Raw genomic sequence first — 25599 nt, 5'->3', positions numbered from 1 at the left:
GATGGAATTGAGAAGCAGAATATAAAATAAGTATGGATTAAGAAGTTTAAAAAAAAAAAAGACCAAAGCAAAGAACAGATACTACCAGCCAACAAAGATCCTAGCAGGTTTAAAAAAGTAGCAAATAGCCCATCCAAAATACAAGTATTATCCTTAAGGGGTACCTGGCTAGCTCAGTCAGTAAAGCATGAGACTCTTGATCTCGGGGTTGTGAGTTTGAGCCCCACTCTGGGCCTAGAGATTACTAAAAAATAAAATATTTTTAAAGTAAATATATTATCCTTGATATTAAAAGCAACAGATCCACTAAAAAATATTTCTGATTTTACAGAAAAAAATAAAGACATTACCTGGACCATGTCATCAAGAGAGAAATCTGCCACCTCACTCTTCTTCCTTCCCCCACCTGCCCCAAATACCAGAGGGGTGAGACAGAGGGTAGAAGCCATGATAATACACACACTTGGGACTTAAGGAGAGGAGAGAAGATGCAAAACAATGTAGGAGAGCAACAGAGAGCTGGTAACTGAGCACTTTCCAAAACTGAATAAATTTGAAATTTGAAGAGCATAACAAATCCCAAGTAGGCAAAATAAGAAGAAATCTATATCTAGACACGTTGTAGTGAAACCACACGGCACAAGGAACACAGGTCTTAACACGAACCAGACATTTGGATTACTTAAAACACTTTCCTGCTGAAAAGTCCTCTCTGCCTCCATGTTGCCTGGTTAACATTAGGGTATTCGTCAAATTTCCATCCAAAGATCAGAGTCTACAGTTGAGAAAACAAGAACAGAAGTGACTGAGTAGAAATTTGCAGTCTCAATCACAACTTGACATGTCTGGCAAGAAAACTACCCTTGATGTTTGGTTTTAAAAAGGGCACTGGGTGATGGAAATTTAACAACGGTGATGCAACTCTGGCCAAGAGGATACATAAATATTGTGTGCTGCTAACGAGGTGGGCAGTATGGTGACGCAGCGGTGACCCAAGCCTGGCTAACACTTCCCTGCGGCCATTCCATTTTCCTTCGTTCCTGCTGGAACACTAAACAGGAACATCCAATTGATTCATTGTTCATGCATTTTAACCTTTTCTGACTTCATCCTCAGAGAAGTTTCTTTCTTATACATATGAAAAAAAAAAGTCAAATTCTACAACACAGCTACGCACCCCTCTCAGTCCTCGCGCTTAAATAACATCTCCCAGAGCTGCTTCCTCAGGACAGCTGTCCAGAATCACACAACGTCAGGGGTAAGAATGTAGAGAGAACACAATATTCAGTATCTTGGAAGACAATTTTATTCTTCTTGCTGACATCCCTTGCAACATTTTATTAACTAGTGAAAAGTGACAATCAGACATAATTTTGTTTTCAAACTGCTTTCAAAAAGCAGTAAGAAAGTAGCTATTTAGAAAAAGGAGGCCCATCAGTCTGCTTAAAGAAACATTAGACAAATTATGAAAAGTGAGAATCCCATCACATTGGAAATACATGATCAAAGCTCAGGCTAATGAACAAACAGGCTCTCTTCAAACCACATTTCTCCATTTCTTTTCGAATAATCTTTTTTTCTCAGACTCTTCCAGAAGCACTTCATAATAAGCAAAGATGTCTTGCCAGCTCATTTCTTCATAAGCTGAGGTATGACAACATTGCCACATATTGTGCTAAGAAGCTGGAACTAAAGCCCAAGGATAGGGCTTGACCTCTCAGACCAACTATCTTTGAGACAAAGCTTAGAGAGGGTCAAGGCAAATGATGAAGGGAAGTGAATACAAGCCTATTACCCACTTTACCAAAACCAGCTCCAGAGGGGCCTTCCTGCCCCCACTTCACAAGATTGAAAACTTTAATGAGGAAAGAACCCATATTGTTCCTAAAATAATACAATCCTTTTACTTTGTTTTTTAACGTACAGCTCTTCGAGAGTTTCGTTTTTAAAAAATCATCTGTAAGGGAAGAAGAATACATGTACTTAATTCAAACACTGGTTTTTAACACCCCCATGATAAGCAAATGACTAAAACATCAGGCCAGGTTTACAAGCTCCAGACAACCCTTGCATTAGGGAAAACTGGGTTTGGTTTCAGGAACAGCAGAAAGGACTCCTGCTTTCTCATGTCCCTCCCCTCACCTATGGGCTCACCATTGCCTGAAATAAACTCTGCAGGTGTCCTTTGCCTTCATTATCTGTCTTCTCAGGTTGAAAATGTGCTGGGCCTGCCTCACTATCACTCTTCCCAGATACTGTGTAAGTGAAGAGATAACACTTTGCCCTGAGAATAGGTTTTAATAAGGGACAAAGGACACCGGGCAAGAGTAGATTAGCTCTCATACAAACAATTCAAAATAAATACCTAAGAGTGACGCGAGTCTGACACAAATGACAATCATTTGGCGGATGTCTGTCAGAACATATTCCGTACGTACAAATGTTAAAGATGTCACCATGTTCTGTGAGAAATACCAGCACACACCCACAGACGTTGCCAACAACAAACTAGCAAAACTTTCATGGCATGGTGGAATCCACTCTTCTGCTTACTTACTTTTAACCCAGGTTTCTGATCCTCGTCGTGTACTTCTCTGGGTTGGCAGCACTCATTACTGTAGTATAAACTGTGTAGCTGAAAATGATGAGAGGAATTTTTATATACATATCATTTCCTCTAATATTCCAAAGAGGAAAAAAAACACCAAGCCCTTCCCTAATTGTCCCCGTTGTCCTCAGGACCCAAGACAATAATACAAATAGAAGCCCATATATGTCAGAATATTTAAAATTTATAACGCAAGTGATCACACAGTGTCCTTCTTATTTTGACAATACTATGGAAGGCCAAGTTCAAATTTAAAATGCTCAAACTCCTCAGAGTTCCACACTGTGGCAGTGAGGGATGCCAGCTCTTGTGGCCCTCACCCCTTGCTCTGCCCGATCCCACAAGTGGCACGTATGTGGACACCTCAGCCTTTGCATTCAAGCTTCAAGCATGACCCCAGGGAAAAGCCATCCCTTGGCCACCCACCAAGCACAGATATCCACAGTGGCTGCACACTGCCATCAGGAGAACACCACCCAGGACCATGGACCACACAGGCCTGGAGCTCTTTGGGCTGAGAATTCCAGGGTACTAGGTAGTTGGGCCAGACTAGCTAGGCAAATGCTCCTGGCCCAGTGGACTCCTTACATCAAGCGACGGTCAGAGGAAGGCCAGAGTGGAGGCTCTAAATCTCAGGGATCACATCTTACCCAGATCTAAGGATGCAAAGTGCAATGTCATTTACTCAACATACTGCACAGCAAGAGACCTGAACAACATGAGCACACACGCATGCATGCACACACACAATAGGACCCCTTTCCCTGACTCCCTTCATCATCTACCTCTTGTCCCAATCACCAGCTGAGATGCATGCTCAAAGCATTTGGAGCTGGGTTGTTGCAGAACTAGTGGCCCTGGGGCCCACAGATGAATTGTACACCTGGCTGAAGACAGCATTCTGAGTGCATGCAGAGCTAGTCCAAGGGAATTCAGCAGCTTATTTGCTTTGGCCATAATTCTATTCTCCATCGCTACTTTATTTATTTATTTGTTTATTTATTTATATTTATTTATAAGTTTATTTATTTGTTTTGAGAGAGACAGAGATAACACAAGTGGGAGAGGGGCAGAGAGGGAGACAGAGAATCCCAAGCAGGCTCTGCACTGTCAGCACAGAGCCCGACGTGGGGCTCGAACTCATGGAACCGTGAGACCATGACATGAGCTGAAACCAAGAGTCAGATGCTTAACCGGCTGAGCCACCCAGGAACCCCTCCTTCACTACTTTAATATTTTCTCTGCTTACAGCCACCTCAGAGGATGGAGATCTATTGCAAGTGAGTGTGATTTTGTAGCACAGCACAAGGTGGCAGCATAGAGCTAACGGCTTCTGTTCAGACTCTTTCTGTTAACTTCACACAGGGAAGAGCTTCCATTGCCAGGAATCATTCTAAGCAAAGGGCCTGAGAGTCGGTGATCTGTGTTAATTCTGGCTCAATGGTGGTTATTCTTAAAATGCAGGTCCTCTCGGGTTTTCAATTACACAACAGAGAAAAATGTTCCTTGGTTAACTGTTTACAATTTCTAATTCTATTTCGACAAAACATTTCCTAGGCCATTTAAACATCGACAGCCTTTAACTCAGTAACTTTACTCTGAATTCTGGGAATTCAGCCAGGGAAAAGAATCCAAAGGTGGGGCGGTGGGGAAGGGGGATGTACAAATACATGTATTTCAGAATTTTAATAGGGGAAAAACTAACAACTAGAGAATGCTTAACTCAACTACACTATATTCAGTTGGCTATGGGGCACATGTTTAAAATGACCAGGGCTGTTCATGGCATGAGCAATGTTTTTTTAAAAATAAATATAATTTTATTTTTTTTTATTTTAATAGTAATTTTTATTATATTTTATTATCATAATAGTATTTTATTATAATAGTAATTTTTTAAGGATATAGTTATCATTTATATAATTATTTTTAAAACCATAAGAACACCCAAAAAAGAATACCCTATTTTACAAACAAATATTAGAAGGGCAAAATTGTGCCCTACTGGAAGGGATATAGTCAGCTGTATGTTGGAGCTGGCTCCTACAGGCTGGTGAGAGCCAACTGTTAAACATGTAGGAAGTTCAGGAGCCAATCATAAGCTTGAAATACACTATGTGGGAGTATTGACACCAAGAAGTCAATTAATGCTACAATTCATGGGGGTCTTTGGTTTGTTTTTTGGCCCCCCAAACCCGCTCCCACCCAAAAGCTAGTTTACTAGCATAACCCTGGGTATCACCTATTACCCAAATGGTTCATTTACTGGAGTGGTAAATTACTGGCTAATTTGTTTTTCTGTATTGGCTGTTAGAATATTGCTCACAGAATAAATTTTTTAGTGTTAATCTTTTTATCAGGCCCTACTTACAGAAAAAACTTCCAAGGGACTATTTGAAGATATATTCCTATTATGATACAAAATGAACCACCAGTTTTAAAAATATCATCACAGCTAAGGAATCTTAAAAGTACCTGTATACAAAAGTTATTCTAGAGGCCATTGGGAAAACTATTTTGTATTCATGTAAAGGAGGATCATTTCAAAGAAAAAAAAAAATCAATTGGGTATTTGAAACTAAAAATCACTTTATAGGTTTTGCCTGTATTAGGCTATTTCCTGAAGAGGACCATTTTGATATTCTTGCCTTGGAGAAAGCAAATAAAATAACTATGGGAGGGTAGGAAATGCTGGGTTTGGGAATTTATTGAAGTAAAAGGAGATAAAACTATTTTGACTTGCAGATGTTTCCTCTTTCATTTCATTAAATTAACCCCCACCTCACTAAGCAAAAAAAAGTGTCTGCACCCCCATGAGCTAGTCCTGGGTGAGGGTAAGACAATAAAGCATCACCTTGAATGGTGATAAAAAGTAGGCTATTGGTCTAGCCAGCTTTGCTGTGATGGAGACAGTGGACCTTCAGAGTTTCCTGTATAAGTCTTGTGGCTGCCTCTCAGATTTAATGAAGAGCTTCCTGTGACAGTGGCAGCTACGGCCCAGGGTTTCACTTCAAAAGACTATGTGGGTAAAACCCTGGGTTGTTAGACCCAAGAAGCCAGTGCTCACAGGATGCTACTATCAAGGGCACAGGCTAACAAAGAAACAATAGCATAGATGCTAATTTATCTGTGGACTGAGCCATGGTGGTAGCAGAAAGTTTTAGGAAGTTAAAGGGAGGCCAACAGCATCTACAGTTTAGTTTAGTTTAGTTTAGTTTTTTTTTTTAACTTTTAGTTTATTTATTTTGAGAGAGAGAGAATCCCAAGCAAGCTCCGTGCTGTCAGCGCAGAGCCCAAAGCAGGGTTCAATCCCATGAACCATGAGATCATGATCTGAGCAGAGATCAAGAGTCAGATGCTTAACTGACTGACACACCCGGGTGCCCCTAAAGTGTAGTTTTAACAGAGTGAAATTACGGCGCTCGTAACCAGTGAAGGCAGTCCCAACGACCAGACTGACTTAGGATGAACACATCTCTGCCCTCTTCCTTCCGGATCCCTCTATCCTCTTTACCTTTGTTTTTCTTTATGGACTTCTCACCTGACTTATGATATATTTGTTTATCTCCCCCCTGCCCACCTCCTCCCTACTTCTCCCCAGTAAAATGCTAGTTCCATGAGAGCAGACAACTTGTTTGATTCACTGCTGTGTCCACAGCACCTAGAAAGCCTGACTTGTAGAGGCCCCCAGAACCCCCATTCTGGGGTGACGTATGAACAGATGTGTTTAAGTGTCACTTACTTGTTACAAACCGGAAACACTGACAAAACCTGCATAGGAAACAATCATATTACAAAGACTATTAAGAAGGTAGAAGAAATACATGTAGAATATCCCTAGGAAGAATAAAAGCACTTAGCACTCTAGCATGTCTTGGGGTCTACAGAGTTAGACTTTTGAATCCTTTCTCCCTTTAAACAGTGAACATATATACAACTGTGTATTTTTTTAATTTTTATTATTATTTTTTATTAATTAAAAAAAATTTTTTTAACGTTTATTTATTATTGAGAGACAGAGAGAGACAGAGCGTGAGCAGGGGAAGGGCGGAGGGAGAGGGAGACACAGAATCTGAAGCAGGTTCCAGGCTCTGAGCTGTCAGCACAGAGCCCAGTGTGGGGCTTGAACTCACAAGCTGTGAGATCATGACCTGAGCTGAAGTCGGAGGCTCAACCGACTGAGCCACCCAGGCACCCCCAACTGTGTCTTTTTTTAACATGAAGAAACACTTGGGTGAAGATGAATACTTTTTAGTCTATACTGACGCAAGTTCACAAAATGTCATCTTTTTTTTTTTTTTTTTTTAATTCATCTGGCTTTTAAATTTTTTTTTTTTTCAACGTTTATTTATTTTTGGGACAGAGAGAGGCAGAGCATGAACGGGGGAGGGGCAGAGAGAGAGGGAGACACAGAATCGGAAACAGTCTCCAGGCTCTGAGCCATCAGCCCAGAGCCTGACGCGGGGCTCGAACTCACGGACCGCGAGATCGTGACCTGGCTGAAGTCGGACGCTTAACCGACTGCGCCACCCAGGCGCCCCCATCTGGCTTTTAAAAAATGTTTTCAACCAGGTGAAACTGACTCCAACACTTTAATCACTATTAACAAAGACAACAAACATCCAGGGTAAAAGCTGGACATCACGCCCCATGGAAGTTACCTGGAAGAGCGTCTCCAGGCTGAGGTTTTCCTGGCCTGTGGCATTAAGCGCTTTAATGGCAGGCGTCCTGTAAGGAGAATGGTCAGAGGTTACTGGGCACCTCAGGTAACCCTGAATCCCACCAGCTCTCATACCAGGAGGCTCAAGATAAGGCCTGACTGCATGATCTCCTTTCACCAAACAAAGGTTCCAGCCCTCAAACATGCTTCCTGCCTAATCTCAGACCACCATGGCAAAATTAATTCAACAGCCAGGCCTACTGGCACCATCTGCTCAAGGAAGCTGGGATGGTGAAAATGTGTTGCATAAATAGTTGTCCCAAACACGTGGGGCAGTAAAGCCAGGGGGAAATACATAACTACCTGCTCTTTGGGGATGCAATGACTTACAAAACTTTCGAAATGAGAAGGGCCAAAGAAAGCCCCTAACTGGTTTATTTATTTCATTAAGGGACATGTTTTCCTTCCAAAAAAGGCTTACATAGAAAACCACAAACCTTGTTCTGTCCTTTCCTTTTACACATGAGTAGAGAGAGTCTCAAGAGGCAACCCAGTGAGTCATTAACAGAGCTGGTGATGGAACACAGGCCTCCTGACCCTGAGGCCACGGCAAGTCTTACCCTCCAACACCCAACCAACCACTAAGACCCTCCACTACACATTACACTCTCCCATCCCGGCCAAGACACTGGTGAGGGGGCCCAGGTACATGTTCTGGGAGGGGACAGCACCTGCAGTCCTCTCCAGTTCTTGTCATAAAAATGGCACATCTGGGGTGCATGGGTGGCTCAGTCGGTTAAACATCCCACTTCGGCTCAGGTCATGATCTCATGGTTCGTGAGTTCAAACCCCACATTGGGATCTCTGCTGTCAGCAGGGAGCCTGCTGTCCCCCCCACCCCCCACCTCTACCCCTTTCCTGCTCTCTCTCTCTCAAAAATAATAAACTTTTTTTTTTAAAGGACACATTCCGTTAAAAAAAATTAAAAAAAAAGAGGGGGGTGCCGGGGTGGCTCAGTCGGTTAAGCGTCCAACTTCCTCTCAGGTCATGATCTCGCAGTCCGTGTGTTCGAGCCCCGCGTCGGGCTCTGTGCTGACAGCTCAGAGCCTGGAGCCTGTTTCAGATTCTGTGTCTCCCTTTCTCTCTGACCCTCCCCTATTCATGCTCTGTCTTTCTCTGTCTCAAAAATAAATAAACGTTAAAAAAAAAAAAAAAAAAAAAAAAAAAAAAGGACACATTCTCCTGACCCCAAGAAAGCACTGTAAAGCAGAAAGTGTATAGATGCCTACCTTCGGTCATCTTTCTCAGGTGCTGGCTTCCAGTGATCATAATTTGTCTCAACTCGGAACCACCTACAACAAAGCACATCATCTTGTCTTACCCAAGGTCATCTGGCACATAACTGAAGAAGAAATATATGAAAACAAAAAGAATACCTCTAGTTTCATCAATTAAAAAAATTCTTGATACAAAATGAGTTCTCATTCTACTCACGCTCCATTTAAAGGATCTAGAGGCCAAATGTCTGCGGGGCCATTTCTGTTCCTCGTGATGACCACTCCTTCCCGAGGGGACACACCACCAACAATATAATAAACACCAGCAATAAGGGGTGTCTTGGCCAATTTATAAACAGCTGCGTCAAAGTTTTCCGACTCACTCAGGGTCTGAACAAAGAGACAAACCCACATTAGCATCACCACACATGGCAGTTATCTGCCACACCAACTGATGGACAAATGGGCCAAAGCACATTCTCCTGATATATTAAGCCATGGCTACCATCTTAACCCGCTCTGACCTCCTCCTCCTCCTGTCATCAGGGCTCCTGCGATGTCATCAGTGGGCAGCCAACAGCAGCAGGATTTTTTCTCACAATTGGAAAGACCTGCTGACAAGTTCTAGGCCTGGCTCACCAAACATGGGCTGTGTGCTTTCTAGGCAGGTCACCTTCACAAAGGACTCCCCATGTTTCCTCATCCACTTGTTCTTTCAACAGGTACTTCTGAATACCTACTATGTGCTAGGCACAGTGCTGGTGTGGGGAACAGAGCAGTGACTATGACTGACCAAACCTTGTTCACTCCAAACTTCCAAGGATGACAGGAAAGTCAATGGGCAGTGCTGACACAAGGTAAGGAGTGTCAACATAGGAGAAGGAATGGCTACAAAAGCCATAGCAGGGGACCCAGCCTCACCCAGGGCATCAAGGAAGTATTCCAGGGAGGTATTGCACAATCTGAGGCCAAAGGGACAAATGGAAGTCAGGCTGGCGGAAAGTCATAGTTGTGGGGTTGGGCAGCTCTAGCTTGATGGAAGAGTTGGCAAAGTCTTGGAGATGAAAGACAGCATGCTGCATCAGAGCACGGTGTGCTGATACTCCTACCCCCGGGGGTTCGTGAAGACTTCCAAAGGTCTGTGGCATGAACCATTAAGGGGATCACTTTCCATATCTTCAGCTTCCATAGGTGCTCCTTGCTTAAGCCGATCTGCTCAAGAACGGTCCTGTGGTATGGGGCCTGCCCTTCCCACCTGCATCTTCAAAATCACTCTGTACCACTTTTGGAAAGTACGTTTTCTGCTCACCCATCCCGAATATGGCCAAGGCACTGTGTCAGGGGTGGGGGTGGGGGTAAAGTCAAACAAAAGAACTATTCAAAATATTAGTGTCTGCAAAGGTGCCATCATTCAGCACCATAAACCATCAAGTCACGGCAGGGCTTTGTGGACTTTCCCCTGCCGTACACGCATTCCTGCTAGGGTGAGGTATTTAGGCTTGAACTGGTTTGTTCTGAACTCAGCAAAATTCTAGCGAGGCAGTGATGGAACATTGTTTTATGTTGCCTATACCATCCCACGATTACTATCAAGTAATTCGTTGCCTCTAACAGAGTCCTACGAGAAAAAAAGCAAAGAACGTCAGTAAGAAACGCCGGTGGCTGTGGTGACTTACTTCATTCAGGTGGCAAAAGTCAGGATGAAACATGTACCTCATCTGTTTGGTTCAGGAAATGAAGGAAAGGGTCACTGACTGCTAAAGGGTAATGAAAATGTTCTAAAATTGATTGTAGAGATGGTTGCACAACTCTGAATGTACTAAAAACCAGGAAGTTGTATACTTTAAATACTTGAATCATACAGCAGGTGAATCGTATGGCATTGCACCTCAATTAAATACATCTACCTTACAACCCAGCAATTCTACTCTTAAGTACTTACTCAACTGAAATGGACATACGTGTTTACAAAAAGACTTGTACAAGATTTTCTACAGCAGGCTTACTCATAATAGCCCAATACTGGAAACAGCCCAATGCCCATCAACTGGAAAATGAATAAATTGTGTCATATTCACACAACTGAATAATCTTCAGCAATAGAAAGAAATGAGCTAGTGATACAAACAACATGGATGAATTTGAAAAACATTAGGCTGAGTGAAAGAAAGAGTCCTTACTCCAGGATTTCATTTCTATGCGTTCTAGAACAGGCAAACTTGTCTGTGGTGATAGAGGTCAGTGTGTTTTCATTGAGGGAGGGTGTCAGAGGAGGTTAGGAATTGGCTAGAATGGAGCAGGAGGGAAGTTTCCAGGGACTGGGAGATGTTCTGTACCTTGTTTTGTTCGTACTTACATGGATGGATAAATGAGTATGTACAGCTGTCAAAACACATTGAACCAAACCCTTAAGATCTGTGCATTTCACTGTATGTAAATTACATCTAAAACATTTAAAAATCATTTTGGTGTTTGGATTTCACCAGGTGGATGTAAATTCCAGTTTTATTTTTAAATGGCAACATTTACAATACACTGGATTTTTTGCAGCTTTTTAATCTTATGATGAAAAGTTTTAGAGGCCATCTTAAAAATGTGTGAAGGATGCATAGTTTGTCACCATTTTCAGGAAGTATCCAGGTAAGAAGTTGAGGAGCACTGCAAGTCCAGAGGGACTAAGGTTATTTAAAGCAAGGGGAAGAAGTGGGGGCGCCTGGGTGGCTCAGTCAGTTAGGCGTCCGACTTCGGCTCAGGTCACGATCTCACGGTCCGTGAGTTCGAGCCCCGCGTCGGGCTCTGGGCTGATGGCTCAGAGCCTGGAGCCTGTTTCCGATTCTGTGTCTCCCTCTCTCTCTGCCCCTCCCCCGTTCATGCTCTGTCTCTCTCTGTCTCAAAAATAAATAAACGTTAAAAAAAAAATATTAAAGCAAGGGGAAGAAGGGCCAAAAAAGCTAAAGCTGGGCAGGACCAGATCTGTGCACCAGAGATGAGCTCCTGAAAATGTGTTTACTGTAGTGAAATCACAATTTATACGTGGCCTGGAACTTTGCTGCTTAATAGGTCTTGTAAAGCAGACTTTCTGTTGTATGCAGAACTACTTTCTTAATGCCTTTCTTTGCTTTGCTAATTCTGATATTTGCCCTCTAAAAGGAGGGCACATTGTTTTCAGCAGAAAAGCATAATGTCATCTCTTATCTCAATCAGCTATTTAGATAAAACTACAGGCTAAAACTGTGGCCTACAACAAAGATTCTCTCCTTGACCAAACTAGCTAGGATCCTCTGAGCCCCCTTCTTGATAAGGCCTTAACCTTGGCCTATAAGGACTGAACAAACACTAACATAGTTTCTTTTATTTTTTTTCATGGTATTATTCTTGGCTTTATTTTATATTTTTATTATTATGTTTTAAAAATATAATTTATTGTCATATATATATATATATATATATATATATATATATATATATATACAATTTATTGTCAAGTCAGCTAACATACAGTGTATACAGGGTGCTCTTGGTTTTGGGGGTAGATTCCTGTGATTCATCACTTACATACAACACCCAGTGCTCATCCCAACAAGTGCCCTCCTCAATGCCCATCACCCATTTTCCCCTCTCCCCTGCCCCCCCATCAACCCTCAGTTTGTTCTCTGTATTTAAGAGTCTCCTATAGCTTGCATCTCTGTGTGTTTATAACTGGTTTTTTTCCCCTTCCCTTCCCCCATAGTCTTCTGTTCAGTTTCTCAAATTCTACATGAGTGAAGACATGTGATAACTTTCTCTGACTGACTTATTTCACTTAGCATAATACCCTCCAGTTCCATCCACATTGTTGCAAATGGCAAGATTTCATTACTTTTCATTGCTGAGTTGTATATATCCCGTTGTATATATACACTACATCTTATTTATCCACTCATCAGAAAATTAACATAGTTTCTAACAGCTCAAGGCTACATCCCTAAGGTGACCCTAGCCCCTCTTATAGCGCTGCCTGAGAAAATAAGGCTGCCCAAAGAATTTACTATTTGTTCCAGACAACACTTAAAACTGGGGCCCCTGTTTTCCAGTCTCTGCAGGAGGGTAGGAAGCTAACTTTGAAAAGCACCAGTTAGGAATCTCAGATAGGCTTCTCATGGACAACCCCTCTCTTCCACTTTTTGTGTAAAGTTTCACTTCTCTGACTCTACTGAGCCCCTGTTGACACCCCTCTCAATTCCCTCATTTTCCCTTTAAAACACCCAGTCACCTCTGTGTAAGTCAAAGTTGAGTTCAGTTCACATTGGACACTTTTCCCTACTGCAACGGTATAGTATACTACTGATTAAAAATCTATCTTGATCACTTATTTATGTCTTTAACTGACATATAACATTAAATTTTTTTAATGTTTATTCATTTTTTGAGAGAGAGAGAGACACACACAGAGCGCAAGTGGGAGATGTGCAGAGGGAGAGGGAGACACAGAACCCAAAGAAGGCTCCGGGCTCGGAGCTGTCAGCACAGACATATAACATTGTATTTGGTTTCAGGCATACAATGTAATGATTCAATATTTGCATATATTGCAAAATGATCACCACAATAACTAATATCTGTCACTATACATAGTTACCAAATTTTTTTTCCCTTGTATGAGGACTTTTAAGATCTACCCTTAACAACTTTCAACTATTCAATACAGTATTATTAACTATAGTGGCCATGCTGCAGGTTGCATGCCCATGACTTATTTTATAATTGGAAATTTATAATTCATAACTACTCCTTTAATTAGTGTCCAGCCCTGTTTATCTTTGATACTTATTATCACAAAGTTTGATATGATTTTGTAATCCTTTTTATTTGCAAACCTTTATTATTCTTTTTAGGAGCTTTCTACATGAAAAATAATATTGTGAAATAACACAGAGCATTACAACACGCACACAGAGGATGAAGTTAGGGTGTGGTGGGCTCAACAGGGGAAGTACTCACAGTGCGGATAAGCCAGCTGATCAGGGAGTGTCTCTGAAAAAGGGCAGCGATCACATTCTCCCACCACCAGCCTTCATCTGCCGAGTTGAAGAAGGAACAATAAGTATATATATGAATTGTTGCCCACGTGCCACATTTTAAAATTCCTTAAATCTTATTTCTTCCCCATAGTACAAGCTGATGAGAGAGAAAAGTTAGCGGATGAGAGTAATTTTATTGGTATGCAGCTTTCAAAGATAAAGCCCAAATTTCATGACACACATAAAAATATGTAATATATACATTACATATTACACATATTACAAATTTCCAGGAATTTGGAAATGTTCTGTGTGTATGCACATGCATACATGAACATTCTGTATATATATACTTTATATATATATATAATCTTTCATGCCTAGAAACAATGATAATTGTGTTAAAGGAAATAATTCTACTAATTATCCCAAGCAAAACAGAATTACATAGCTATCAAGAGAAGTGGCTCAATAAGGGATTAGAATATATATCTTTCAGAACTTTAAGTTTGATTTGGGCTCACATTTTAAAAAGTATACAAATTTACAATCATTCTCCAAAATTATTTTTTTAACATCTTAAAAAATCATTGAGGATTTATTTCCTAAGAGAGCTCTTCATTCAAGACGTAAGCACTGATCATTTGCTATGTGCCATATTGTGATCTAGTCCAGACCCCTGGAATTTAACAGTGAAATTAGTGTGCTGTTAAGCAAACAAGATTTTGATAACTATTATAAAAGAAATAAAACAGAATAATATAATCATGAGTGATGAGGGAGGATTCTTTGAGGAATGTTAAAGATAGCCTCTCTGTGTTGTAGACATTTGCTCCAAGATGGACAGAACATTCCAGATAGAAGGCTTGGTTGGCTGTCAGGGCCCTAAGGCGAGGACAAGCTTGGGAGATATCAGAAAAAGAAAATTGCTGGTGCCGTGAGGGAGAAGAAGACAGGCACAAAATAAGGTGTAGCAGGTGGCCACATAGAGTTTTGAGGGTAAGAGTCAGGACTCTGGATTTGTTATAAGTGAAATGGAAATTCATTACAGGTTTTGAACAGGGGAACAACCTGATCATGCCCTCTGTTGGAAAGAGAAAGAATTATAGGACAGTGAGAAGCAGTGAGACCACACGAACCTCGACTACAGCAGTTCAGGTGTGAACCTGAATGGCTAGCCGAGCAGTGGAGGTGGAGAAAATGGCCAGGGACAATCTAGTTTTGTTGGTAGAGCTGACAAGACCCAGAGAGTGAGGGATCAAAAAATCCTCCCGGTACAATCAGTGCAGTACAATTGCCATATCCTGAAGCATGGAAAACCAGGGGAGGAAAAGATTTGGGTGCAGCCAGAGTGAGAGCAAGAAAAGGGGAAAAGAAAAAATAAAAGATTGGCTTAGCAAGTCAAGTGTAAGACACCTCGCACCTCACCAAGAAGGCATCTCCAGTCTGGGGCTCAGAGGTCAGACCCAGAGATGTGACAATGACAACAAATGCATCCATGGCCCTTACTTTGTGCCAAGCATCGCTCTGGGTGCTTCACGTACATGAATCATTTCATCCTCACAGCAGCCACCATCATCCCTGGCTTTCCAGGGGAGGAAACTAAAGCACAGACAGGTTAAGCACCTTGGTTGTGGTCACCAAGCTAGCAAGGGACCGCACCAAGACAAACTGGGCAGTCTGGCTCTGGAGTCAGATCTTAACTGCCAGGTGGTTTGTTAAGCCTCCCCAAACTCTATGCCATTTGTTAGCCCCCCTCCTATCCATACCTTTTCCCATTATGGCACTCTCCATAATGTCTAGAAACCTGAGTATCTCACTTCTATTAACCAAGCGATGTTATCTTATTGTTCAGGAATTTTAACTCAATCTTAGTAGATTAAAATGTAACTACTTTTCATTAAAATGATAAAATAAGTTTTGAAAAAGCAGTTTGACAGTATTTAGTTAAACGTACATGTCACAAGAATAACTCAGTTATTTTTAAACTACTTGTACATTAGGTTCTACCAATCAGTTTGTTAAACAATTTGAGTCACAAGATGATGGAAACAAAGCCCAGCTTTTAAATAAATATACACTTGTTTACAGCCATTTTTACTAAGGTTTTACTAAGGTAGAACCTTAGTAAGTGTCATGCTGTGGTTTGAGTACCACTGATTGAGAACCTGTCTCACTCATAAAAGACTTTTGGGAAAATGCTGAAGAAACCCATTAGGATGAAGAACTAACTACTGAGCATTGATAGACTCAACCAGCATCTTCCTGTTAGAGACTTATGTAAAAAGGTAAGAACAGACCTAACTAAAGGAAACAACAACGTGAAGTCAATCAGGGTTTCATCAGATGACCAACACTAAACTTTCTTTCTTCTTAGCTCAGCTGCAAGTTCCTGAGGACGGAGACATGAGTTTGTTGAACTGTGGGTTTCCCAGAGAACTGAATGAGATCCCCCGAGCCTTAGGGAACGGCAGTACAGTCATATAACAAACAGCAACTGGGCAGGACCCAGGCGATCAGTTTGGGAAGCACCTCTCCTGCTTACCAGCTGTCACTTCACGTCACAGCCTGTTTCTTCCTCCGCATAATGAATGGGGCTAATAATATCAGCCCTGCCTATCTAACAGGACGGTTGTGAGGTCTACTGAGAAAACGTACAAGAAAATGCACAGTGAACCACAGAGTGCTTTATAGATGTTGCCTGTACAACACCAACACATACCCTCTGGATTACCATGACAGCTTCCTAACAGTCTTCTGCTTCCATGTTAACCCAACACAATCCAGCTTCTAGATATCTAGCAGCCAAAGTGATAGTTAGAAATATAAATCAGATCTGTTCACGTCCTGGCCTAAAATTCTCCTCGGGCTTCCATTACACTTAAAATCCAAGCTCTTCGTCGTGACCCTCACCGCGGCCTCAGCCTTCATCTCCACCTCCAATGTCAGTCCCCCATGCTGTAACTACACTACCCTCTCTTGTTTCTAGAATCCGCCAGGGATGTTTTGTTTCTAGAATTTCCCCAGCTTCTGCAGACCTGGCTCCTGGATCCCATTACCCGTAGTAACGGCCCAACCCCCTCTTTGTTATCTATTACATCTTCTAGTTTTCCTTGCTTTGTAGCACTTAACACTACCTGAAATCATCTTCATTGCTTTTATGCACACTGTCTCTTTCCCCCAACTAGAACGGAAGTACCGGTTAGGTAGTGTAGTAGGTGTTTGTCCATACTTTCAGGTTGGGGAGCAAATGAAGCATACTTGGATAGAATTGACCAGGACTATGGCTGAAAACGCTCAGGAATTTGTTTTGATTACCTCGTTCATCGCCAGAAATTGTAAACTTGTGTGGACTCTGACCGGTCCATAATCCTACATAGCCAATAAACGTGGTTCCTGTGAATGCAACCTGAAATCAAGAGGTAAGGTATCACTTTGCCAATCCAGCCAAATACACACTGAAATCATCTGTTTTGTCTCACGCATGGATTTTTTTTCTTATAAGTTCCAACATAATAAAATCTCTCAAAGAGCCTTTCGGAAGGTATAACCTTGGGATTCCATGAATACAAGTCAATGGATCTGTGATCTTGAATATGGGAAAAAAAGGTGCAGCTTTATTTTCACCCATTCCTGAGATTTCCCTCCCTCAGTAAGGGATGCATGCCAACAAATCATGAGGTCATAGCAGTGCCTAGGATTCTGCCACCTGTAGACACTGCAGATATTTTCACATATATAATGGTGTCATACCTATCTTGATATAATTACATATCCTGAAATACCACTCATACCTCTCACTACCCTGAAATTATGGTAGTTATTAGATACACTGCTAACATTTACTAATTAATGTGTTGAGAAAAATTTTTAAATGGCTTAAAAAATTTGTTTTAATGTTAAAATGGCTACATTTTAATGTAACTGGTTTTCTTTGTAATCCATGCATTTTATTTTATGTACTATAAGACATTCTGAGAAGGGATCACAGGCTTCACCAAAGGGGATCATACCCCAAAAAGACTGAGAAACTCCAACCCTGAAATGGCAAATAGGCTCTGATTAAAAACTTGTGTTGATTTGATTATAAGAGATAAATATCATGCATCTTGTAAGCTCTGTGAGGTAAAGGGAAGTGAAACTGTTTGTAATAATCATATTTACATTTTAAATATTAAAAAAATTATTTTATATGTATCTCTCATTTAATCCTCATGATTATCCCATGAATTACAGGGATCACTCCCACTTTAAATTTAGGTAATAAGTTCCAATGATTGCAAGATATCACTCTATTACTATAAGGAGAAAAATCAAACTCTAGCAGTTACTACACATACCAGATTTCATTTTTTTAAGTTTATTTATTTATTTTCAGAGAGAGAGAGAGAGAGACAGAAAGCATGCAGGAGAGTGGAGGAGGGGCAGAGAGAGAGGGAGAGAGAGAATCTCAAGCAGGCTCCATGTTGTCACCATGGAGCCTGATGTGAGGCTGGCCTCCATGAACTATGAGATCATAAGCTAAGACAAAATCAAGAGTCAGACATCCAACCAACTGAGCCCCCCATCTGTCCTTAACTTCATTTTTAAAAGAGATAGAATAGTACCCGTTCAATAAAGGTTAACTAATATTTTTATATTTTGAGAAACAAACAGGCCTAGGTTAATATTTTTCCTTAGAAAGGTAAATCTTAAGGGGTGCCCAGTGTGGATCATTTGACTCTTGATCTCAGGATTGTGAGGTCAATCCCCACATTGGGCATGGAGCCTACTTAAAAAAAGAAAAAGAGAAAAGAAAGAAAGCTGAATCTTAAGTCTGTAATTTTTAAAATTTCTTATTTCTATCTCATCTGGTTGGGGTTTTTTGGTTTTGTTTTTATTTTTTAATTATTTTTCAATATTTTACTTTATTTTTGAAACAGAGAGAGACAGAGCATGAACGGGGGAGGGTCAGAGAGAGAGGGAGACACAGAATCTGAAGCAGGCTCCAGGTTTTGAGCTGTCAGCACAGAGCCCGAGGTGGGGCTCGAACTCAAGGACTATGAGATCATGACCTGAGCCGAAGTACGAAGTTCAACCGACTGAGTCACCCAGGCACCCCTATTTTTAAATTTTTTTTTAACATTTATTCATTTTTGAGAGACAGAGCGTGAGCAGGGGAGGGGCAGAGAGAGCAAGGGAGAGACAGAATCCAAGGCAGCTCTAGGCTCTGAGCTGTCAGCACGGGGCCCTGGGGGGAGGGGTGGGGGGGGAGGGGGCTCGAACTCACTGACTGACCTGACCTGAGCCGAAGTCTGACGGTTAACCAACTGAGCCATCCAGGTGCCCCATCTACCGTCATCTGGTTGTAAAATTAATTTATGATAGCTAAATTGCAAGGGAGAAATGCACTGGCCTTTTCCAGACTCATTGAGGGTTTTCCATGAATTCTCCCCATTTCCATTCATGGCAGTAAAAGGGGAATAATCCTACCTCCCCACTAAAAGCCTTTACAAAACATAATTATATGAAGAAAAAAAGTAATTATATTGTCACTTCATTCACATGATACACTGACTCTCACATTAGTGTCATTCTTGAAGGGCTAAGCAAATTAAAGTTTGAAAATTAAAATCACATTGTAGTTTCCAAGGTATTTTATAATGCATGATACACTCGTGTAATTAAATGTAATACATTTTCCACTCATCTGGAAAATGAGGATGAAAATGTTGACTGTGGCTGCTCACAGGGCTGTGGTGAGGATCTAATGAGAAACGGGACGTGAAAATGATTTAAAAATTATGGCTTGGTTGATTAAGTGTCCCATTTCCACTCAGGTCACGATCTCACAGTTCATGAGTTCGAGCCCTGTATCAGGCTCTCCACTCTCAGCACAGAGCCTGCTTCAGATCCTCTGTCCTCCCACCTCTCTCTCTGCCCTTCTCCCACTCTCTCTCTCTCAAAAATAAATAAACATTTTTTTTTTAATTATGAACAGACAAGAATAAGAGATTAATTATTTTGTGGATAACCTGTTCTTAATTTAGCAAAACAATTTCTTGGCCATGAGCCCCTAGCAGAAAGACAATGCTCAAGGGTAAACTGTTTGACTTGGTAATCACATCTTGAGCACTAAGAGTCGAGCCACACCTGCAGGCTAGTTCTCATGGGAGCTCCAGGATACACAGGAACAAACAAAGCAGTAACAGGGTGAATTCTAGAGGGAGCAGTTGGAATAATCTATTTTTGCTGCACTTATTCCTTTGTCTAACTAGAATTTTTGCTCACTGTAAATAATGGAGAGAAGCAGAAAGTAGTCAATGAAAAGAATTATGGTCCCATCATCCAGTATTAACTGCTAACATTTTAGGGGCACTTGTTGGATCAATCGGTTAAGCATCCAACTCTTGATTTTGGCTCAGGTCATGATCTCAAGGTTCATGAATTCAAGCCCCACATCAGGCTCTGCACTGACAGTGCTGAGCCTGCTTGGGATTCTCTCTCTCTCCCTCTCTCTCTCTGCCCCTCTCCTGCTCTCTCTCTCTCTCTCAAAATAAATAAATAAACCTTAGAAAACATCTTAGTAGATTTGGAATTCAGTATGCATGTATATTGTCATTGTTACAACTTAAAAACATTTTTGATGGGGCGCCTGGGTGGCGCAGTCGGTTAAGCGTCCGACTTCAGCCAGGTCACGATCTCGCGGTCCGTGAGTTCGAGCCCCGCGTCAGGCTCTGGGCTGACGGCTCAGAGCCTGGAGCCTGTTTCCGATTCTGTGTCTCCCTCTCTCTTTCTGACCCTCCCCCATTCATGCTCTGTCTCTCTCTGTCTCAAAAATAAATAAACGTTAAAAAAAAAAAAACAAAAAACATTTTTGAAGTAATTCTTCAGCTATAAATCAAATTGTTAACAGTGGTGAAGGGATGAAATGAAAAAATGAGAAACTTTCGCTTGAAGTATTTCTGCATTTTTTTTGCCTTTTTTTCAGTTTATTCATTTATTTTGAGAGAGAGCACGTGTGCGTGCGTGTGCATGCGTGTGCATGCAAGCAGGGAAGGGGCAGAGAGAGAGGGAGACACAGAATCCGAAGCAGGCTCCAGGCTCTGAGCTGTCAGCACAGAGCCTGATGTGGGGCTTGAACTCACAGACAGTGAGATCATGACCTGAGCCGAAGTCAGTCGGTTAACAGACTGAGCCACCCAGGCGCCCTGATCCAAGTATAACTTTTAAAGATCATACTTAACAGAGTGCTGTGGAAGTACTTGTAGAGTGAAGGGCCATTTATTATTTGGCCACTATTTATCAATCATTTTCACATGCTTTGCAGACATTACTTCATGTAACCTTTATAACTACTTCCACAAAGTAATCGTTAACCTCTCTGAGCTGTGTCTGCAAAATGGGTCTAAATAATTTCCTATGTTCTCAAAGGAAGAAGCAGAATTCAAACCAGATTCAAATTCAGACTTCAAAGTTGGCTGTTTCTAGCCATTACATCACAGAGCCCCTCCCTATTCCAGAAGCAGTCTGAACAAAGAAAGGGCTGACTCAGCAGGGTAAGTGGACGAGGGATCATACCCCAAGAGAGATTTCCCTAAGGAAAACTGGTTGACCTCTTTAAGTAGATGCTCAATAATCATGAATGACCCTTCTTCCTAGGAGCATAATTGACACAAACCTCTTGCGGTTTTGTTTTTCCAGGAGTTTGATGTCTTTTGTGTCTTTGTCTTTTCTTCTTCTTCTTTTTTTTAACATTTATTCATGTTTTTATTTATTTTGGGGACAGAGAGAGACAGAGCATGAACGGGGGAGAGGCAGAGAGAGAGGGAGACACAGAATCGGAAACAGGCTCCAGGCTCCGAGCCATCAGCCCAGAGCCCGACGCGGGGCTCGAACTCACGGACCGCGAGATCGTGACCTGGCTGATGTCGGACGCTTAACCGACTGCGCCACTCAGGCGCCCCTCATGTTTTTGAGAGCGAGAGAGAGACAGGGCGCAAGCGGGGGGGTGCAGAGAGAGAGACACACAGAATCTGAAGCAGGCTCCAGGCTCCGAGCTGTCAGCACAGAGCCTGATGCGGAGGCTCTCATGAGGCTCTCATGAACTCATGAGCAGTGAGATCATGACCCAAGGTGAAGTCGGACAGTTAACAGCCAGCCACCCAGATGCCCCTGATGTCTTTTGTGTCTTACACGTTAACCAGCAGGCCATCCTAATGATTGCTGACTTTGGTTAGCAAGTCTCTCTGACTTCTGAATCTGAATCTTATACTGTACGAACTATACCTGCCCATTCTTTAAGAACTGCACATCCACGGTCAACTTGCGTAAGAAATCTCCAAAAGGATAATCTAGATTCCGGCCATGGTAAATGTGGCCTTTGGAGTCTTGAGCCACAATACTGGTGCAGAATCTGAAAAAATAGAAAAGTACAGTATGAATGAATGAGAAAAATAAGACAAAGGAAAATGAATTTTTCATTAAAAAGATAGATCCTTAAAGTAAAACAACTTTTCTCCTTGTAATAGATACACATGATATATGATCCTTATATAAGAATATGGATCCAGAATTCAAGATGAAAAGCACAACTGGCACAATTCATCAGTGTTCATTTGGTGTTACTAGACCTTTGCCTTCAACACAAATGGCATTGAAAACATACTGAAGGAGAATTTCATCCTAAATCTAAATTTGAAACTGACCCATTCTGGGCTCAGCTGGACCCCTGAACTTCGCTTATTCCTCTGCTTGGCAGTGTGTGGTCTATTTAACATACCATTCAAAGCTAGTTCAAACTTACTTCTCTTCTATGAATTTCTCAGAGCAAGTACAATGGTCCTTAAACCATTCTGTGCTTGGTCTTTTTCCTGTCCCCTCGGGGCTCCCAGCACAGAGCTAATAAGAGAAAAGGATCCTTTAAGAACCCCCAGCCAGAGAGAAGTATTCTGAGGAAAAGAGGAAGAGCTTTGTTAAGATATCTAAATGTCCAATTCCTCTGAGAATATGTAATGTACCTTAAATTACATACAGTGGAAAATACTTACACACAGCATGCCCAATTCTGGGAAAAGATACGTATATCCACACAAACAAAACTGAGAGGAAGTACTCTGAAGGGCTTTTGGTCATTTCTAAGTAACAGGATTGTAGTTAATTTTCTTTATACTTTTCTGTATGTACTAATTTTCTATATTGATTACATATTACTTTTATAATAGGAGAAAATAAATGTTACTTAATTTTTTTGTTTGTTTAAAAAAGGAAGTGTGGGGGGGCGCCTAGATGGCTCAGTCAGTTAAGTGTCCAATTTTGGCTCAGGTCGTGATCCCGCGGTTCATGGGTTCAAGACCCATGTCCGGCTCTGTGCTGACAGCTCAGAGCCTGGAGCCTGCGTTGGATTCTGTGTCTCCCTCTCTCTTTGCTTCTCCCCGCTCAGCCTCCGTCTCTTTCTCTCTCTCTCTCTCTCTCTCTCTCTCTCTCTCTCTCAAAAATAAACATTAAAAAAAATTATGGGGTGCCTGAGGGCTCAGTTGGTTGAGCGTCAGACTCGGGCCCAGGTCATGATCTTGTGGTTCACAAGTTCAAGCCCCAAATTGCACTCTGTACTGACGGTTCAGAGCCTGGAACCTGCTTCAGATTCTGTGTCTCCCTCTCTCTCTCTGTCCCTCCTCAGCTCACACTCTGTCTCTCACTCTCTCTCAAATATTAAAAAAAAAAGAAAAAGCAAAAAAGTGTGTGTCTCATCTGTGTGTTTCCTTAAAGAGGGAGGCACTCAGTGCTTCTTAACCTAACCTGCCTAGGTGTTCAGGGAAGATGCCAGAGGGCGGTAAAGCTTGGTTATCCCAAGAATACACTCCTCCCCACCCCCACCCCATCATCTTTTGGCAGTCAGAAGCCATTAAGTATGTTGCTAGATAAGGCTGGTCTGGTGGCAAAACAGTAAATCCTGAAGACAGAAACCAGGTCAATTCCAGGACCTCCTACTAATCCAGGAAAGACTTAAGACTCTCTCTGAACTTGGTCTGGGATCAACCACACACTCTTAAGTGCTTTCACTTCTGTGTGCCATTTTATCATGCCCACCCTGTGAACCAAATATTGGATCTCACTATTAGCCAGAACAGTGTTCCCTATGACCCTGACCCTGGAGGGTCCAGCCTCTGACAGAGGAGTCAGGATCTCTAACCATGACCAAAACGGAGGGATAAATGCAGAGGGACAAATAAGGACTGGGTTGACCCCCTGCATTATAAGGCTGCGGGGTCTCTTGGTTAGACAGTCTGGATGAGAGTGGGGTTAGTTGTAAAAACTTCCTGTTATAGTACCTGTTGAGCAGAGTTTGTAAAGTGGAATAATACCGGTTTGGTGGGGGTAGGAAACAGGGGCTTCAGTTCGAGGAAAAAGTTCAATGCTGATTCAGAGAAGCGGCCTTCCTTCTCGAAGCCCATGATCTGCTGCTCAGATTTATTCAGAGAGGCAAAGAGGAAGCACTGGAGGTTTCAGGACAGCCCAGTCACCACCCTGTTTTTATCGCACTAGAAGTATGTCTCCTCCCGCCCAGATGTGACAGGAGTCCCCGGTGAATCCCAGTTAACCCAGCTAGCGCGGGACACTCACGCGGTGGTCTCGTAAACCAGGTTGAGAAGCAGGCAGTCGGCCAGGTCGGAGTTCAGGACTTCGCACATGCCCCGGATCTCATCTGTGAAGGGCTGGGGCAGGAAGGCAGCCAGCTCCCTGACCACCTTTCCAATCAACGCGTGGACCCACTTCGGGGCCCTATTCCTAAAAACGAAGAACCGCGAGGGTGTTTGACCTGCTCAGAGGCCAAAGGGGTGTCAGTGTGTGTGTATCGGTGGTGGGGTGCTTCCTAAAGCTCTTATCGTTAGGAGTGAATGCTAGGTTCCTCCCTTTCCCAGAGGGGCCGACGGCCCAGGGTCCACATCACCCAACCCGCAGCATCCCGGAGGGAAAAAGAAAACTCGGAAGGGGAGGTAGGGCGAGAGAGCGTGGTCCCCAAAGGGGCGGACTTGGGGGGCGAGCGAGCTTGGTCCCCAAAGGGGCGGACTTGGGGGGCTCGCGAGGCTTGCAAGGAGGGTGTGGGCTGAGCTCTCTACTCTGAGTTGAGCAAACGGGTGACAACCTGAGCACCATCCTGATCCAGAATGCCTGGAGGAAGGGCGTACCACTGGTGACACCAAACTTGAAAGTCAAACCAGCAGCCCCGATCGTCCTCAAGCCTCCTCAAGCCCGACGCCTCCCAGAACAGCAGCAAATGCCAGTTCTCCTCGCCGCTGCCCTTGCACCCTGCTGAGGCCAGTGAGGAGGTTGGGGTAGAGGGCAAGACCGTCACGGAGGGGAGGGGTAAAGCGGCTCGGTTTACAGCCTGGTGGGCAGAGCGCGTGTGGGCTTGCGCAAGCGGACCGGTGTCCCGAGGGTCCCCCCCCCCGCGCCCGCGCGCCCGCGCTCACCCGAGAATGTGTGCCATCGCGGCGCGCACGAAGTCCAGGTCAAAGTGCCGCAGCACCGGCAGCCAGCGCAGCTCGGGCGCCGCGTCCAGGCTCACGTTGAAGAGCGGCGGGGCTGGGGGCGAAGCAGCCGTCAACACCCCGACCCCGGCCAAAAGTAGAGGCAGCGCCAGCCCCGGGAGCGCACCCAGGCCCGCGGCTCGCATGGCTCAGGCTCCGGCGGCCGCCACTAGGACCGCTGCGGCCCGCGTGCCAGGCGCGCCCGGGGAAGAGCTGACGGAGGAGGGGCCGGGGCGGTGCCGAGAGCGCTGGAGGCGGAGTCCGCGCGCGGCCCGGCGGGCCCGGTCCCTCCCGACCGCGAACCGCAAAAGAGCTGTGGGCGCCCCCTAGCATCCGCGCTTCCGGCCCCCCATTCCTCCAGCCGCGGCCCCGAGTCCCGCCGGGCCGGGTGCCAAACGCTGCAGGCTGCAGGCTTCTCACCCCTCTCCCCGACGCATCCCACCCACGTGGGCCCAGGGAGTGTAAACTCCGGCCTGGAGGGGCTGTAACATGATTTTCAGTAGTGAAGAGGTAGCGGGAAATCCTACGGTTGTAAAAAGGGATC

The 25599-nt window shown here is 43.3% G+C and overlaps 1 protein-coding gene across 2 annotated transcripts; it reads right to left on the bottom strand.

Moving 5' to 3' along the window:
• Window positions 1-1283: 1283 nt before the first annotated feature.
• On the bottom strand, window positions 1284-25242 carry NAAA (N-acylethanolamine acid amidase). Of its 2 annotated transcripts, none has more exons than XM_030313658.1 (11): window positions 24999-25242; window positions 24148-24312; window positions 21814-21940; window positions 16864-16954; window positions 13526-13602; window positions 8763-8935; window positions 8558-8620; window positions 7270-7336; window positions 6351-6379; window positions 2558-2635; window positions 1284-1957 (listed from the first exon to the last, which is right to left on the bottom strand). In XM_030313658.1, exons 1-10 carry the CDS (start codon window positions 25199-25201, stop codon window positions 2560-2562), a joined length of 1071 nt encoding a protein of 356 aa, XP_030169518.1. In that variant the 5' UTR covers window positions 25202-25242; the 3' UTR covers window positions 1284-1957; window positions 2558-2559. The 2 variants fall into 2 exon arrangements, with proteins under 2 accessions (XP_030169518.1, XP_030169519.1); XM_030313659.1 differs by lacking the exon at window positions 24999-25242 and adding an exon at window positions 24671-24812.
• Between the last annotated feature and the right edge of the window lie 357 nt (window positions 25243-25599).

This window comes from Lynx canadensis, chromosome B1 (assembly GCF_007474595.2).
Source record: "Lynx canadensis isolate LIC74 chromosome B1, mLynCan4.pri.v2, whole genome shotgun sequence".
Lineage (NCBI taxonomy): Eukaryota > Metazoa > Chordata > Mammalia > Carnivora > Felidae > Lynx > Lynx canadensis.
Note: the sequence above shows the minus strand (reverse complement) of the source record. Positions and strands in the feature narration are given on the sequence as shown.